The sequence below is a fragment of the Callithrix jacchus genome, chromosome 21 (assembly GCF_049354715.1).
Source record: "Callithrix jacchus isolate 240 chromosome 21, calJac240_pri, whole genome shotgun sequence".
NCBI classification, from domain to species: domain Eukaryota; kingdom Metazoa; phylum Chordata; class Mammalia; order Primates; family Cebidae; genus Callithrix; species Callithrix jacchus.
This window is the reverse complement of record NC_133522.1, coordinates 2,031,817-2,046,493: the sequence shown is the minus strand read 5'-3', so window position 1 is coordinate 2,046,493 and position 14,677 is coordinate 2,031,817. Positions and strand designations below refer to the sequence as shown.

General features: G+C 36.8%; 1 protein-coding gene across 4 annotated transcripts in view; it reads left to right on the top strand.

Moving 5' to 3' along the window:
- EPHA6 (EPH receptor A6) overlaps window positions 1–14,677 on the top strand; it is a 999,349-nt gene that overhangs the window by 454,221 nt on the left and 530,451 nt on the right. For 3 of the 4 annotated variants that reach the window (XM_035283338.3, XM_002761301.7, XM_017967134.4), the window contains one exon: window positions 13,337–13,672. The exons of the other annotated variant lie outside the window; for it this stretch is intronic. In XM_035283338.3, coding sequence (XP_035139229.3) covers window positions 13,337–13,672 — 336 coding nt within the window. The remainder of the gene's footprint in view (window positions 1–13,336; window positions 13,673–14,677) is intronic. 4 annotated transcript variants of the gene reach the window in all.

The window sequence follows — 14,677 nt, the reverse complement described above, 5'->3', positions numbered from 1 at the left end:
TTTGATGGGATTATTTGTTTTCTTCTTGCTGATTTGAGTTCCCTGTAGATTATGGATATTAGTCTTTGGCAGATTCCTAGTTTGCAAATATTTTCTCCTGCTCTGTGGGTTGTCTTTTAACTCCTCTGATTATGTCTTTTGCTTTGAGGAAGCTTTTTAGTTCAATTAGGTCTCATCTATTTGTCTTTATTTTTGTTTCATTTGCTTTTGAGTTCTTGGTCATGAACTCTTTGCCTAAGTCAATGTCAAGAAGAGTTTTTCCGATGTTATATTTTAGAATTCTTAGCGCTTTAGATCTTAGTAAGTCTTTGATCCATCTTGATTTGATTTTTGTGTAAAGTAGGAGATGAAGATCCAGCCTCACTGTTCTACTTGTGACTAGCCATATATCCCAGGACCATTGATTGAAAACGGTGTCCTTTCTCCACTTTATGTTTTCGTTTGCTTTTATTTTTATTTGTCAATTACATAAGTAAGACATTAAAGTGAACATTTATCCTTCCTGGTGATGCGTTGGTACCAAAATTTTGCTTATTTTATGTACTTCCAGAGAAGCAAAACTAGACTTACATAATATCACATGCTCCTTAGAGGCAATGATGGAAATGTCCCAATTTTTTAAACTTAAGTGATGCGGTTAATAGCATTGTCTGCATTACTATAGACCCCCTTAAAAATATTTTTATGGAATGTATTTAATAAAATTGTAATACATTCATTATTGCTATTCAGTAGTAGATGTAATTTTTCTTTCTGATTGTAAATGCTAAGTGACTGCTTTCTTCAGAAAATTACAGCCTAGGAAATTACTACTTTGGTTTTTTTTTTTTTCCTGAGAACACATTTTAAGTTTATAAATAACAAAAGAAAAATTCTGAATGTGATTTCTCACTTATGGAAAAAAGTTTTTAGCAGACAAATCTTGCTATTATTATACACATGTAACCTTCCTGGCATGGTTCTGCATGATATTATATATATTATGGACGATACACTACAGCTCAGGTAGTTGGTGGTATTTCAAGTAGTTACAGTCCTGTCAGGCAAATATCACTCAAAACCTGTGTAGGAAACTTACAGATGGGAAAGGCAAGACTGAAGGAAGTCAAGGAACTGACTGCTATTGCACAGCTCAGAGGTGGCAGAGCCATGGGGTCAGTCTTGTGCCAAAGCACAAACAATGTCCATTCTGCCCTTTGGTCTTCTCAGGGGCTGATTAGAAAAGGTGAAGGTAGATTTCCAGCTCTTTTTTTTTAGGTGTTCAGAGGAATGTATTGAGTAGAGGTGAGGAACTAGGATGTTGAAAAGTTAAAAAAAAGGAGAGAAGGAGAGGAAGAAAGGAAGAAAAAGAGGGAGAGAGAACAGGAGTATTGCTTCATTCTAAAAATGGGTATTAATAATGGCCGATCAATATTTTGTGTATTTAAAATGGAGATCCTGTGGTTAAAATACCATGTCCACAGGATCGGTGTCAGGGTCTGGGTTAGATGGTTATGTAAACTATTCCATTCAATCCTTGCAACAATCTCAAAAAAAAAAAAGGAAACTGAATGGAGCTTTCTCAGAGATAGAGGACAATCTCCTCTTATTTTCGTAGGAGGCTATAAACAGAAGGTCGGTAATTAAGGGAACAGGTTAGTTCCCATCTAACCGTTGAGTGAAGGAGTATAGTTGGTAGTTGAGAAGGCTTTGTTAGGGTTATTCAGAATGAGAGACTATTCAAAGAAAAATAAATATGGGCTAAAACAAGGTCTATGAATGTGGTAAGCTTGTCAGTCATTGTTGAAGCAGATATGTGTATTTTTCCACTTGTATGTCACTTCAATTCGCTTTTATTTTTAATTTCCTTTTTATTGCTTGATATTATAAATTGTATTTCAGAAATGCTAGCTTACCTTGTTTTATGAAGTAGAAGCAAAGAAAGGTTTAATTCTGTTACTGTTGGGCAGAGTTTTAGACAGCAAACAGCATGCCATTGTGGCTGTGGGGCAGGAAAAATAATTTTCCTTCTACCCTTCATAGTTCTTATTGGGACAGACTCCAGTAGCAAAACGACCAGCAAGAGAAAAGCAAACAGTAATTTATCAACATGTATACCTCATGTGTACATTGGACATAGCCAGGGAATGAGTAAATCTCAAAGAGGTAGCTTTGAGTTTAGGCTTAAATACCATCTTCAGCTGCAAGAAAGAAAGAAGAGTTTTGGGTAGGGGAGTAGTAAAACCTTTAGCAGAGGGAAACCACAGTGAATCAGGATTAGATTTGTCATGCTGATTTCAGCCAGTGGCTTCTTCCTGGAAAAGAGTTTCTGGTGACTTAGTGATCCTTCTCTTCCAGAGGAGACAAGGAGATACACTTAGAAATGGAGATTTCCTTTGTAGATGTAAATTTTCCATATAAAAGAGTAATTTCTACTTTGTTTTCAGTGCCTCTACTGTCTGCAGTTTCTCAAAATAACTGACTCAAAATAATCCTTATGCCAAAGCGGCACATTTTTGAGTGGTATATTCTGCTCTCCTATAGCCATATTTTAGGGTGGCATATTCTGGTCTCCTACAGTCATATTTTGGGGAACATAATCTGATCTCCTACGTTGTCATCAGGGATCAAACGAGATAACCCCCAAAGAAAAGCAAAATATAGAGCTTTAGTCCAGTTTTGCTGGTGCAGCCACAGGAGGCTTCGTTCTCAAGGCTTCTTTCTTCATTCTTCCTTCTCAAGGCTTCTTTCTTCATTCTTCTCTCTGCTCCTTCTTTAAGTGCTTGCTTATTTTGTTTGGTAAAGACTCACCTTAGTGCTGAGTTCACTGACTTTTAAAGCCAGATTTTCTCACAATGAATCTTGGTGTTGTAGGAGCAAAGGGAAAGCTACTCTTCCACCCTCTCCAAATGCTTACTGATATGTACTCACAGAGGCCAGATTGATGGGAGAAAAATGTGTAGAAATTTAATAATGTCTCAAGCCTGTAATCTCAGCACTTTGGAAGGCCGAGGCAGGTGGATCACGAGGTCAACAGATCGAGACCATCCTGGTCAACATGGTGAAACCCCGTCTCTACTAAAAATACAAAAAATTAGCTGGACATGGTGGCGCGTGCCTGTAATCCCAGCTACTCAGGAGGCTGAGGCAGGAGAATTGCCTGAACCCAGGAGGCGGAGGTTGCGGTGAGCCGAGATCGTGCCATTGGACTCCAGCCTGGGTAACAAGAGCAAAACTCCGCCTCAAAAAAAAAAAGAAAGAAAGAAAGAAAGAAATGTATTAATGTGTGTAAGTCTCATATAAAATATGAGACTCTATATGAGACTCATAGACGGTCCAGGTGGTTGAGGTTTATATACCCTCTTTGTAGGGAAAGGAAATGGGGCATGGAGACAATTGTGACGGATAGTAAATGATTTTTAGGAGAAATGAGTGTGCGCAAGGAACAGTGGCCTGGGAGAAAGTTTCTCTGAGGCCTAAGAGAGGTGCTGAAGGAAGTGAAGGGTAGAACTTTAGTGTGAAGGAAATGCTGTTATTATGCAGATGCAGTATCTCAGGTAATCCCTAGGATCTGCCCTCAGAGGAGTAGATGAAATGTCTTTCTGGGTTTGGTGATGACTTAGAGTCATTTTTTTTTTCTCTAGTGGTTGATTTTTCCTGGTTATTTGACAAGATTCCTAGGGAAGGACTGTTAAGACAATGTATTTCTTCTGGATGAAGTTCCCTTAAACAAATAAAGAAACTTTAGAGAAATCCCCTATTGGTCCCTTGGGAATGAAAGAGGATCAGAGAGACGGGGACAGGGAAAGGTCAGCGAGATATTTGTGTTTTGAGGTTTATTTCTGAAGCCTTGCAGTTTCTTTTAATTCAAAGCACTCCACATGCCAAAGGACCATATTTTCTGAGCCCCAAAAGCATTTACTAGAAATGTAAGGTTGGTCAAGTTATTTAACTTCTCTTGACTTCAGTTGTACCATTTGTGTTGATGACCACAATACATACTTCATACTGTTGTCACAATGATTTAAATGACTTAATATTTGAAAAGTGCTTAAAACGGTACCTTGCACATAATGGGTGCTACATAAATAAATGTTTGTTAAATTAAAAAGAAAGCTGTTCTCTAACAATTTTTTTTTTTTTAATTTTTTATTGGATTATAGGTTTTGGGGTACATGAGCAGAGCATGCAAGACAGTTGCGTAGGTACACACATGGCAGTGTGCTTTGCTTTTCTTCTCCCCTTCACCCACATTTGGCATTTCTCCCCAGGCTATCCCTCCCCACCTCCCCCTCCCACTGGCCCTCCCCTTTTCCCCCCAATAGACCCCGGTGTTTAGTACTCCCCTTTCTGTGTCCATGTGTTCTCATTTTTCATCACCCACCTATGAGTGAGAATATGCGGTGTTTCATTTTCTGCTCTTGTGTCAGTTTGCTGAGGATGATGTTTTCCAGATTCATCCATGTCCCTACAAACGACACGAACTCATCATTTCTGATTGCTGCATAATATTCCATGGTGTAGGTATATATCCAAAAGACTAACAATTTATTTTGAAGCAGTGTCTGGAAAGTTACAATTCAGACTATTAGAAATTTTACCATGATGCTATTACAGTTTTGCAGCTTCCATGCTTTGTTTTCCAGCAAACTAATAATAATAATAATAATATGCTAAATTTCTAAGCCCTTTCACAAAACGTGCACCTCTAAGCCTGTCATCTGATATTGTTAACAGTGGCAAGTCCAATGGGCCTATAGCGACTTCATTCCTACCTTCTCATACGGAAAGAATTTGGCAGAGGAGTGTAAGTAAATATGAGACCGAGGCAAGTTTTAGAGCAGGCGTGAAGGTTTATTAAAGTGTTTAGAACAGGAAGAAAAGAAAGCATACTTGAAAGAGGGCCAGGCAGGCACCTCGACAGATCCAGGTGCCTCACTTGGCCCTTTGCTTGAGGGTTATACATTGGCATGGTTCCGGGGTTTCTGCTGCTTCTGCCCTGATTCTTCCCCTGGGGCCTGCTCTCTTCGAGCATAGTGGGCTGCGGCACTTGGGAAGGGCCCCCTGCGCGGTGTTTGCTGAAGTTGTGCACATGCTCACGTGAGGCACTTTTTTTTACTAACTGAGCGTTCCTAAGGATAGATTGTACACCAGTCAAACTGCAGTTTTCCTGCTCATGCACGTGCTTGAGCCCCCTTGCCCAGTTCCTGAGGTCTTATTGGTAAGCTGCTGACCACCAGCTTCCAGTATTTTCTATCTATTGGTAGACTGCTGTTCCCTGGTACTGCTGCCACCAATTATTATTTTAGAGAGAGAATTTAACAGCAATACTGGTTGAGGTGCAGTTGGAGAGACGTTCTTTTCTCTTTTCCGCTGCTTTCCCCACGTCGCCGCTTCTGGTGTGCTCAGGATACTCACAATCCAGGTATCCCTGATCTGTTCGTTATCTCTTCTCCCCCCACCATCTCTTTACCTTTTTTCCTGTCTTATTTTTAAATGTAAGTTTCACGTGAAGAAAAAGTTTCTGGCCCCCTTGCTTTTCCATCTCAGAAGTGAAATTCAAAAGTACAGCTGATTGTTTTAGGTGACTCATTGTACAGAAAATGCAGCATTCACAGTTTTGCAGAGCATAGAAAGGAAGAAATGGCAATGATAGATTTTTTTTTTTTAACCTCAAGCAAGCTGTTATATTTTAGGCTTGACTTACTATAAAAAATAACTTTAAATATTCACTCCATATATTGCAATGCTGTATTTTTAAAAGGAAAATGACCCTTACACTACTGAATAGACACCTCTATGTAAAGAATACCAGTTTCCCTAATTATAGATTACTGATGGATATCACTTGAGTTTGATGGAGTTGCGTAAACTTATAAACTTTAATTTTTATGTCAGCAGAGGTTTTTTTATCAAATAATCTGGGAGAGTTTTCTCTATAAGAAGAATCATTAGGTGGCCATTCTGCCGATGCTGGAGAATCGAGTTGCTGTTTGTGGCCAGTATGACTTTATTCCTGACCTCCACAGTTGGAACTCACAAAGAATCGTCCCACTCATTATCATGTGTTTGTACAAAGCAGACCATTACCAAGAATCATCCTTAATTAGAAACAGAACATCCATAATTATTGCTACAATGTTAGGCATTTGGAAAAAGGTTTATTAGTTTGCTTGACTTTATTCATTCATTGTTTCGCTTCTGCCTCTGAAATTATGAAAGTGCTTGGCCTCTTCATATTTCTCTTTTCCATCCCTAACAGATGCTTGTCTAAAAGTAATTGACTCAACCATTGAAAAGGGCAGATGTAGGCATGTGTGATTTTTTCCTTGGTATTAAGGAAACTGGATAATGTTTAACTCAAAAAAATCTAAGGCCGGGGCCTCATTTTATTCATATTTGAGTGTTCTCTTTTCATTCATGTGATTATGTTTACTTTTACTGTTGATCTGCATATCTATAATACATTTGTGTAATTATTACAATTAGTTATTCTGTGGGCTAATATTGAGGTTTTTCTTCCTGCATTGATAAGGATAGTTGAAAGCTACTGTTTTGGAAATTTCCCAAGCTAAAATTATGTACATGCTCCGGGGCATAGAAACTTAAGGATTCAAATGTTTACCTTTCAGGCTTCCAAGTGTCTAGAGAACTGTATTTTGAGAAATTTTTATTCTCTCCAAAGGGGTAAAGAGATGGTGGCACCCTGTTCTCATAGGGGTCTTTTTTAGTTACTCTCAGTTTTCATCATGTAAACATTCCCTTCTACTTCAGACAATTTTCATGTAATGTAGATCTATTCTTAAAGATTAACGCCAGGGTCTTACAAAAATTGCAACCTGAATTATCTGCTTTCCAATACTTGTCAAAATTTATTGTATGTGAAATATAATTCTTAGAGAATTGCAGAAAACCATACATTGCATTTATTTCTTTAGTTAAAACATGTTCCCTTTATCAAGCTAGATTAGCAGACCAGTGCCTATGAACACAAATACTTCAGTGTAATATGTGCATTATTTGCTGAGTGTAAATCCTCTCTTCTATAAAATGGGGACACTAATAACCATTTTCAGGGTTATTGTGATGGCTGAGTTAAATAAGTCATGTGAAATATTACGTACACCCCCTACAGTGAGCTCTGTTTCTTTCAACACCTGCTTACAAGGTATAAAAGTGATCAATTCTGACACAAGATAGCCAGGAGTCGTCACAAAGGAGGTAACAATTAAATCAGAATGTGAAGGATGAGCAGGAAGTTTTCAAAGAGCAAAAGGAGGTAAAGGCAATTTAGGAACACTCTGAACAAAGGCACCGAGATGCAGCAAAAGGGAGCAAGAGGCTGAGGAGTGGGCTGGGGCCTGGTATGAAGACAGGTACACAGGGTGAGACATTTAGGTTTTATTCTGGAAATGAATGGTGTTTGGTCTATTACATTTTTTGTTTTCTTGAACTATTAATTGTAAAAATAAAATGGCTTCTAAAAGTTATTTAAGCCCTGATTGATGGGACTCTGAAAACATTAATGCGTAACAAGTTTTGTTTTAGATATCAGTTTAATTACTGAAAGTACGTGCAAGCATATGGAAGATCATCAGAAGCAATCCATTTTGCTGTATGGAATGCAAAAGATATAAGTGTGCGTGCTCCTGAATTTTGAGTAATATTTACTTTGAAAACTTAAGTTTCAATTGCTTTTCTCTATATAAAATTATTTAAACCCTCTAAGAGCATTATTTAATGGAGTATTTTATAGGAAGGCAATAATCAGTCACTAATTTGTACGTTTTGAAAATGTGTATTTGACAATACTTTGAAAACAAAAAATCTATATAAAATACAGTGGACCCTTGAACAACATGAGGGTTAGGAGTACCAACCACCCTCCACTTGTGGTTGCAAATCTGCATCTAACTTTTGGCTCACCCCTAACTTAACTTACAAATAGCCTACTGTTGACCAAAAAGTCTAATGAGAATATAAACAGTTTAATAATACATTTTGTATATTATATGTATTACATATTATATTATTACAATAAAGTAAGCAAGAGAAAAGAAATGTTATTAATAAAATCATAAAGAAAGATAAAATGTATTTACTATTAAGTGAAAGTGGATCATGATGAAGGTCTTTCCCCTCATTGTCTTCAGGTTGAATAAGCTGAGAATGAGGAGAAAAAGGGGGGTTTGCTCTTTCTGTTTCAGGGGTGGCAGAGGCAGAAAAAGTGGAGGAGGTGAAAGGGCAAGCAGGAGAAGCACACTTGGTTCAACTTTTACTGAAAATATAGATAGATCCATGCACTTCAAAATCCATGTTGTTCAAGGGCCACCTGTACATTTTGATATTTATTTGTCAGATATTCTATCTACAGGCTGAATATGATGTAATAGAATTTTTAAAAGTCTAAACAGATAAATCATAGGTATCATTCTACCACTAATGAACTGCATGATCTTTATGTGATTGACGTACTTTTCTGAACCTCATTTCTTCATCTGAATATACTCATATGGTTCCTTCCTGTGCTGAGGTGGAGCTCCAATTTTATGATGGTCATTTATTTCCAAATAGAAAATATTTAATAAACAAAACCTATAGATAGAGCAAGAAGTGATTTAGAGAAAGAAAATACAAAATTCTTTTACAGATGCTCCTATTAAATACATTTTTAAAAGATTATATAGGAAGGATATCAGATTAACTATATGGATGTAGATGAAAGATAAAATCAATAGTGAAGATTCAAAGGATGAAATGACTTTAATAGTTTAAAATTTTGTCCATATATATTGCTGACAACTTGTATTTTCAGTACAATATTAATGTCTGGGGGTATGCTTTTTATCTCTACCTATGTACTTATTCTTCTTGATTCTACAATCTTACTGATATGTAAAAGCATTTACCTAAGCATCTTTTAATGGTTCAATGTGTTCTTTTAATCTTGTCTTTGACGCAGATTAGGATAGAACTATTTTTCTCTCATTTTTAAAGTCAGAAATATGAATAAATTTATTTCCTGTTAATAAACTGTACTACTACATTCTTGGCAGTCATTAAATTAACAGAGGCAGTAACTTAAGAACCGATTAAATATAGCTTAACAGGCAGTCGTCTTTCATGACTTTTAGTACCTCTGCAAACTATAATTAGCTATGGACTTGCTGGGTGAACAGTCACTCCTAGTCCATATGAAAAATCCCCGTTTGTTTATGGGTTAACGTATTTTTACGATTATAAACGTGAAACATAAATCTGTACCAGTTGATGCAACAACCGAAATATGGCCCTTTAGCTTTTCCTTCTTCCGTGTCAGCCTTTACTTAAGTATGTTCTGCAGAACGCTAGTGTTCCTCTGGATGCTCCTTGGGAAATAAGATTCTATGAACAAACTTCTGGGAAATGTTGGATTGAACAAAGTGAAGCAAATAGTATTACTTTCGGTTCAGCGTCAGTTCACCAAGAGTCTTATTTGAACAACAAACTGATTTTGGGGTGATACTTCATGGGACTAGAAGTATTGCAAAGGACATACTTTAAGAAACACATACGTTTAAAAACAATTTACATTAAGAACTTAAATGAAATAAAACGAAACAAGAATTATGGCACACCTGATCTCTGAGAGGAAGACTGAGCCTCCCGGAACAGATGTTTTTCTGATAAGGGAAGAGACAGCCTTGTTACAAGCATCTCATAAGTTTTACTGGTAGAGCACTATTCCTTTATTCTTTAAAATTATAAAGTGAGCCTTCAAATCAAAGCAAAAGAAAATGGTTTTCTAGTTAAAAAACAACTAGTGGAAAATAAAATTGTAACACAACTAATAGAAGCTAAATTGTAGTTTTCAGGTAAAATTTATTATGTGATGGACTTCAAAAACAACTAGTTTCAAATCCGAATAACTGCCCTTTTCTTAGAAAGTCCGTCTGGAGGGTGAGGACTGGAGCTTGTTTTCTTTCTATGTGAATTATTTGTTTCTTTTAAAGAAACAAAACAACGTAAGGAAGTACCTGAAGGTTTCAGTACAGATATCTCCCAAAGTGTTATTGCTGCCACGTTATTTTTCAACGTGTCACATAATGTTTGTATAATTTTTAAATGATAACAAAGCAGTCAGGCCACATTCATAAAAGCCCAGTGACACACAATTTCGTTGAATCTGAGGATTAGAATTAATAGTTTCTCTTTGTTCCAAGTTCTAAATCTCAGTAAATGATTCACTGCATGTCATTACAGCTTAATATTTGCATGAAATCACAGTTTAGCTGGCATAATTTAACAGCAATTAAAAAGCTATTTAATCGTTATGCAAATTGGTATGAGGGCCCTTGAGTCAGAAGGGTGTCAGCCTTCTTTTTTTTTTTAAGTATCTCCAGGCAGACAGTTATATACTTGTAGACTCCCATAACATAATTGATAACATTTTCCTAGCATGAAAATATAAGTGAATAGTAATTCATGTTTTCCATTATAAATAAAAGACCACCAATATGAATATGTCATCCTGTAGGAAAACATTACTATGATAATGATAATGAATCTTTCTCCTAGGCATAAGTCTAGGTTGAAGGTAAAAAGTTACATTTATCTCTGTTCTCTAGTTTATAGTCCCCTTCACATTTGCCTTTCTGAAGGTAGACACTTCTGTAAACCCTATGAAACATGATATGGCATAAAGGATGGCACTCGGCAACCTTTTAGAAAAATGATTCATTGCATTTCTAGGTGATATATGTCTAGGTAGCTTAGCTGAGTTCCGTTCCTGTTGTACACAGAACACTGTGGCACTGTTTACAATAGCAAAGACCTGGAACCAACCCAAATGCCCATCAATGATAGACTTGACAGGGAAAATGTGGCACATATACACTGTGGAATACTATGCAGCCATAAAAAATAATGAGCTCATGTCCTTTGTTGGGACATGGATGAATCTGGAAACCATCATTCTCAGCAAACTGACACAAGAACAGAAAATCAAACACCGCATGTTCTCACTCATAGGCAGGTGTTGAACAATGAGAACACGTGGACACAGGGAGGGGAGCATCACACACTGGGGTCTGTTGGGGGAGACTAGGGGAGAGACAGTGGGGGGTAGGGAATTGGGGAGGGATAACTGGTAAGAAATGCCAGATATAGGTGATGGGGGGATGGAGGCAGCAAACCACATTGCCATGTATGTACCTATGCAACAATCCTGCATGTTCTGCACATGTACTCCAGAACCTAAAGTGCAATAAAATACATATATATACGTATATAAATATACATATATATATATATATGTAAAGAAAATAAAACTATCCAGACTCATCCCAATGAGCCTAGCGGTCCTGCATTATCTAGTCTCTTCCTGTTTCTTAAAACTTGCTTCATGCATTTCCCTCTGCAGTCACAGTGACTTTCTGACAGTTTCATGATTATTTCAAGATCTTTCTTGACAAAAAGGCAGACTTTCTATTCCTGATATTTTTCCCACCCCGCCACACATTCTCCTCACCACCTCTACAAGGCTTTCTCAGACTGTTACCTAAAACAGGGGTCCCCCTGATTGATTTTATTTCAGCACCTGTCCTAATTTTTGTAATTTTACTCATTATGATTTGAATTTTATTCATCTGTTTAAATGTATCTAGTCACTCTACTAAAATGTAAATAAGAAAGCAGAAATAATGTCTACCATGCCTTATCCCTGAAAGCCCAAGATGTAGTAGAGTATCTGACATCATAGGCACTAAGTAAAATGTTTAATGAATGAACGGCTTTAGTTTGAAATCCAAAAGGAGATTTTATCAAAACTTGAATTTATTTCTAGGAGGGAATGTTAGGGAGACATTCCTTTCCACTCTCAAAGCAGGTTTTCTCGGTAACAAAAGTTAGAGAATTCATTTAGATTTTTTTAATGAAGCCCTCTAAAATATGGCCTGAACATTGTTTGACCAGTCATTTATACAATATATTATTTTTCTAAATATCTCTCGTAAGTATAATCACAGCAATATGGACTCTGTGTATTTTCACATATAGTACTTAGCGCAGTGTGTGGCACCTAGAAGACATTCAGGTGGTATTTGTTTAGTGAACATAATTAAACTGAGGCTGGAAGGACTCAGATAAGTGTGTAGGATTATTCACACAATTTTAAGGAAAGGCTGGAAGAATTAAAGTAAGCTACCAAGTACTCTATGCAGTGTGATCTTTGTAGAGAAACTGAAGAAGATGCTCATTCTCTCCTTAGGACTGACTTGGCTTTTGAGGTCTTTATGGCAAATAAGAGAATTGTGTGGGTCTCTTAGGGCTGTACTTACTTTTAAGGATACACTTACTTGTGTTTAGTGAACTTAGTCTAAATGAAAGTCTTTCCATCATTTCTTGTCTGTGGCCCCTTTTTATCCCTTCCATATAATGCTTTTATCTCATCAAATTGACAAAGACTTAAGAAAAGACTTGGCCGGGTGCGGTGGCTCAAGCCTGTAATCCCAGCACTTTGGGAGGCCGAGGCGGGTGGATCACAAGGTCAAGAGATCGAGACCATCCTGGTCAACATGGTGAAACCCCGTCTCTACTAAAAATACAAAAATTAGCTGGGCATGGTGGCACACGCCTGTAATCCCGGCTACTCAGGAGGCTGAGGCAGGAGAATTGCCTGAACCCAGGAGGCGGAGGTTGCGGTGAGCCGAGATCGCTCCATTGCACTCCAGCCTGGGTAACAAGAGTGAAACTCTGTCTCAAAAAAAAAAAAAAAAAAAAACAGAAAAGAAAAGGCTTTTTGTTGCCTTTAATTTTCATTTCTTTTTCCTTATTTCCAAATTGTCTGTTCACCCTAACTTTATGGTCATTTATTCTCAACTTCTGGGAAACAGATTCTTAGTGATTTTCAGAAGCAATGAATGGGGATTTTATCTATATTCCAATTATAGTAAGAAGACTGAAAACCACAGTGTGTTTTGTGTATATGTATGTTACTATTTTTTTCAAATTTTGAAAATGGTGATGATATAATTAATAAGATATAATTAAAGCTATCATAATTTAAAATAATTTTTGATATATATTTTAGTCTAGTTTTAAAAGTATAATTCCCTATGTTTTAAGATATGCTGATTTTTATATTAAATATTGAATTTCATACTCCAAAAATTTAAGGTGTAGATCTTTACTTCTCAACACTCCTTCCTTACTAGACTTAATGAACTATTTTAACCATTTGATCATCATAGATCCCATTAGAAAAAGAATTAAAACGAACATAAAAGACCAACAGATGTTTATGAATGACGTTTTCAATTTAACACCATAATTCATTGTCCTATACATGTACATATGTTTTTTAATTGCTTTTCTCTAGGGCCACCTTCAGCTCCTAGGAATGTGGTTTTTAACATCAATGAAACAGCCCTTATTTTGGAATGGAGCCCACCAAGTGACACAGGAGGGAGAAAAGATCTCACATACAGTGTGATCTGTAAGAAATGTGGCTTAGACACCAGCCAGTGTGAGGACTGTGGTGGAGGACTCCGCTTCATCCCAAGACACACAGGCCTGATCAACAGTTCCGTGATAGTACTTGACTTTGTGTCTCACGTGAATTACACCTTTGAAATAGAAGCGATGAATGGAGTTTCTGAGTTGAGTTTTTCTCCCAAGCCATTCACAGCTATTACAGTGACCACGGATCAAGATGGTAAGTTCCACTGCTGTTCTCTCGGAACAGACCTGTAATTTCTTTTGAAGCGTTATATCCCTCAGGGGCCTCTATGCACTGCAGATGCAATGCAGTCATATACATTCTACACTGCAGAGGTAATTCTCTGGTTGGTGTTCTTTCCTAAAATTCAGAAGGATGATTTTATATTACTTCTCAGTAGTATGACTAACAAGATGAAATGCTTCCCTCTGATGTTTATGTACTCATGTTTTTTATATACTCATATAACAACGTATCTTGATGAGTAAGTCCATAGTACTCATCAACAGAAGTCAGAAATCAATAAAACGTTATTAAATGAATTGAATTTCAATTGCCCCACTTATGCTGCCATCCCTTTTGCATGTCATAAAGCAAATAGTAATAGTTTTTAAATTATAATTCATGTCTATATTATAAAAGCATTCCAGCCAACATATTTAATTGTGATCCACTCAAAATAGCAGAAAAATTTAGAAATGTATTCAAGTGCCATAATCTATGTGAAGTTTGTGAAAAGTAGTTAAGCTGTTCAGAAATCTGATGAATTCAGTTAAATGTTCTCTTTATAACATCATAGATTTTTGCTACAATATGGTCAGGCGCAAACACGCCTGTGATTTTTACAAGTACATACTCTCTTTAATTCCACCATAACATAATTATGCTGCAGAGCAGGAAACAGGAAACGCTTAAGAGATTTTTAAAAACTCCTTTTGAGAAGTGTTCATAAATTATATGAGCACACAAGTTATTGCCGTACAGCAGGAAGTATTATAAATGGACACATATGAGACAAATTTATGAAGATAAAACTATTCTTGTGCACTGCATTTGTTGCTAAGGCAGCCATAACAAATACGACAGGTTGTGTGACGTAAACAACAGACAATTTATTTTCTCATAGCTTTGCAGGCTACAAGAATCAAGTTGTCAGCAAGTGTTGATTTTATTCTGAGGCCTATGTCCTTGGTTTGTAGGTGGCCATCTTTTTCCTTGTCT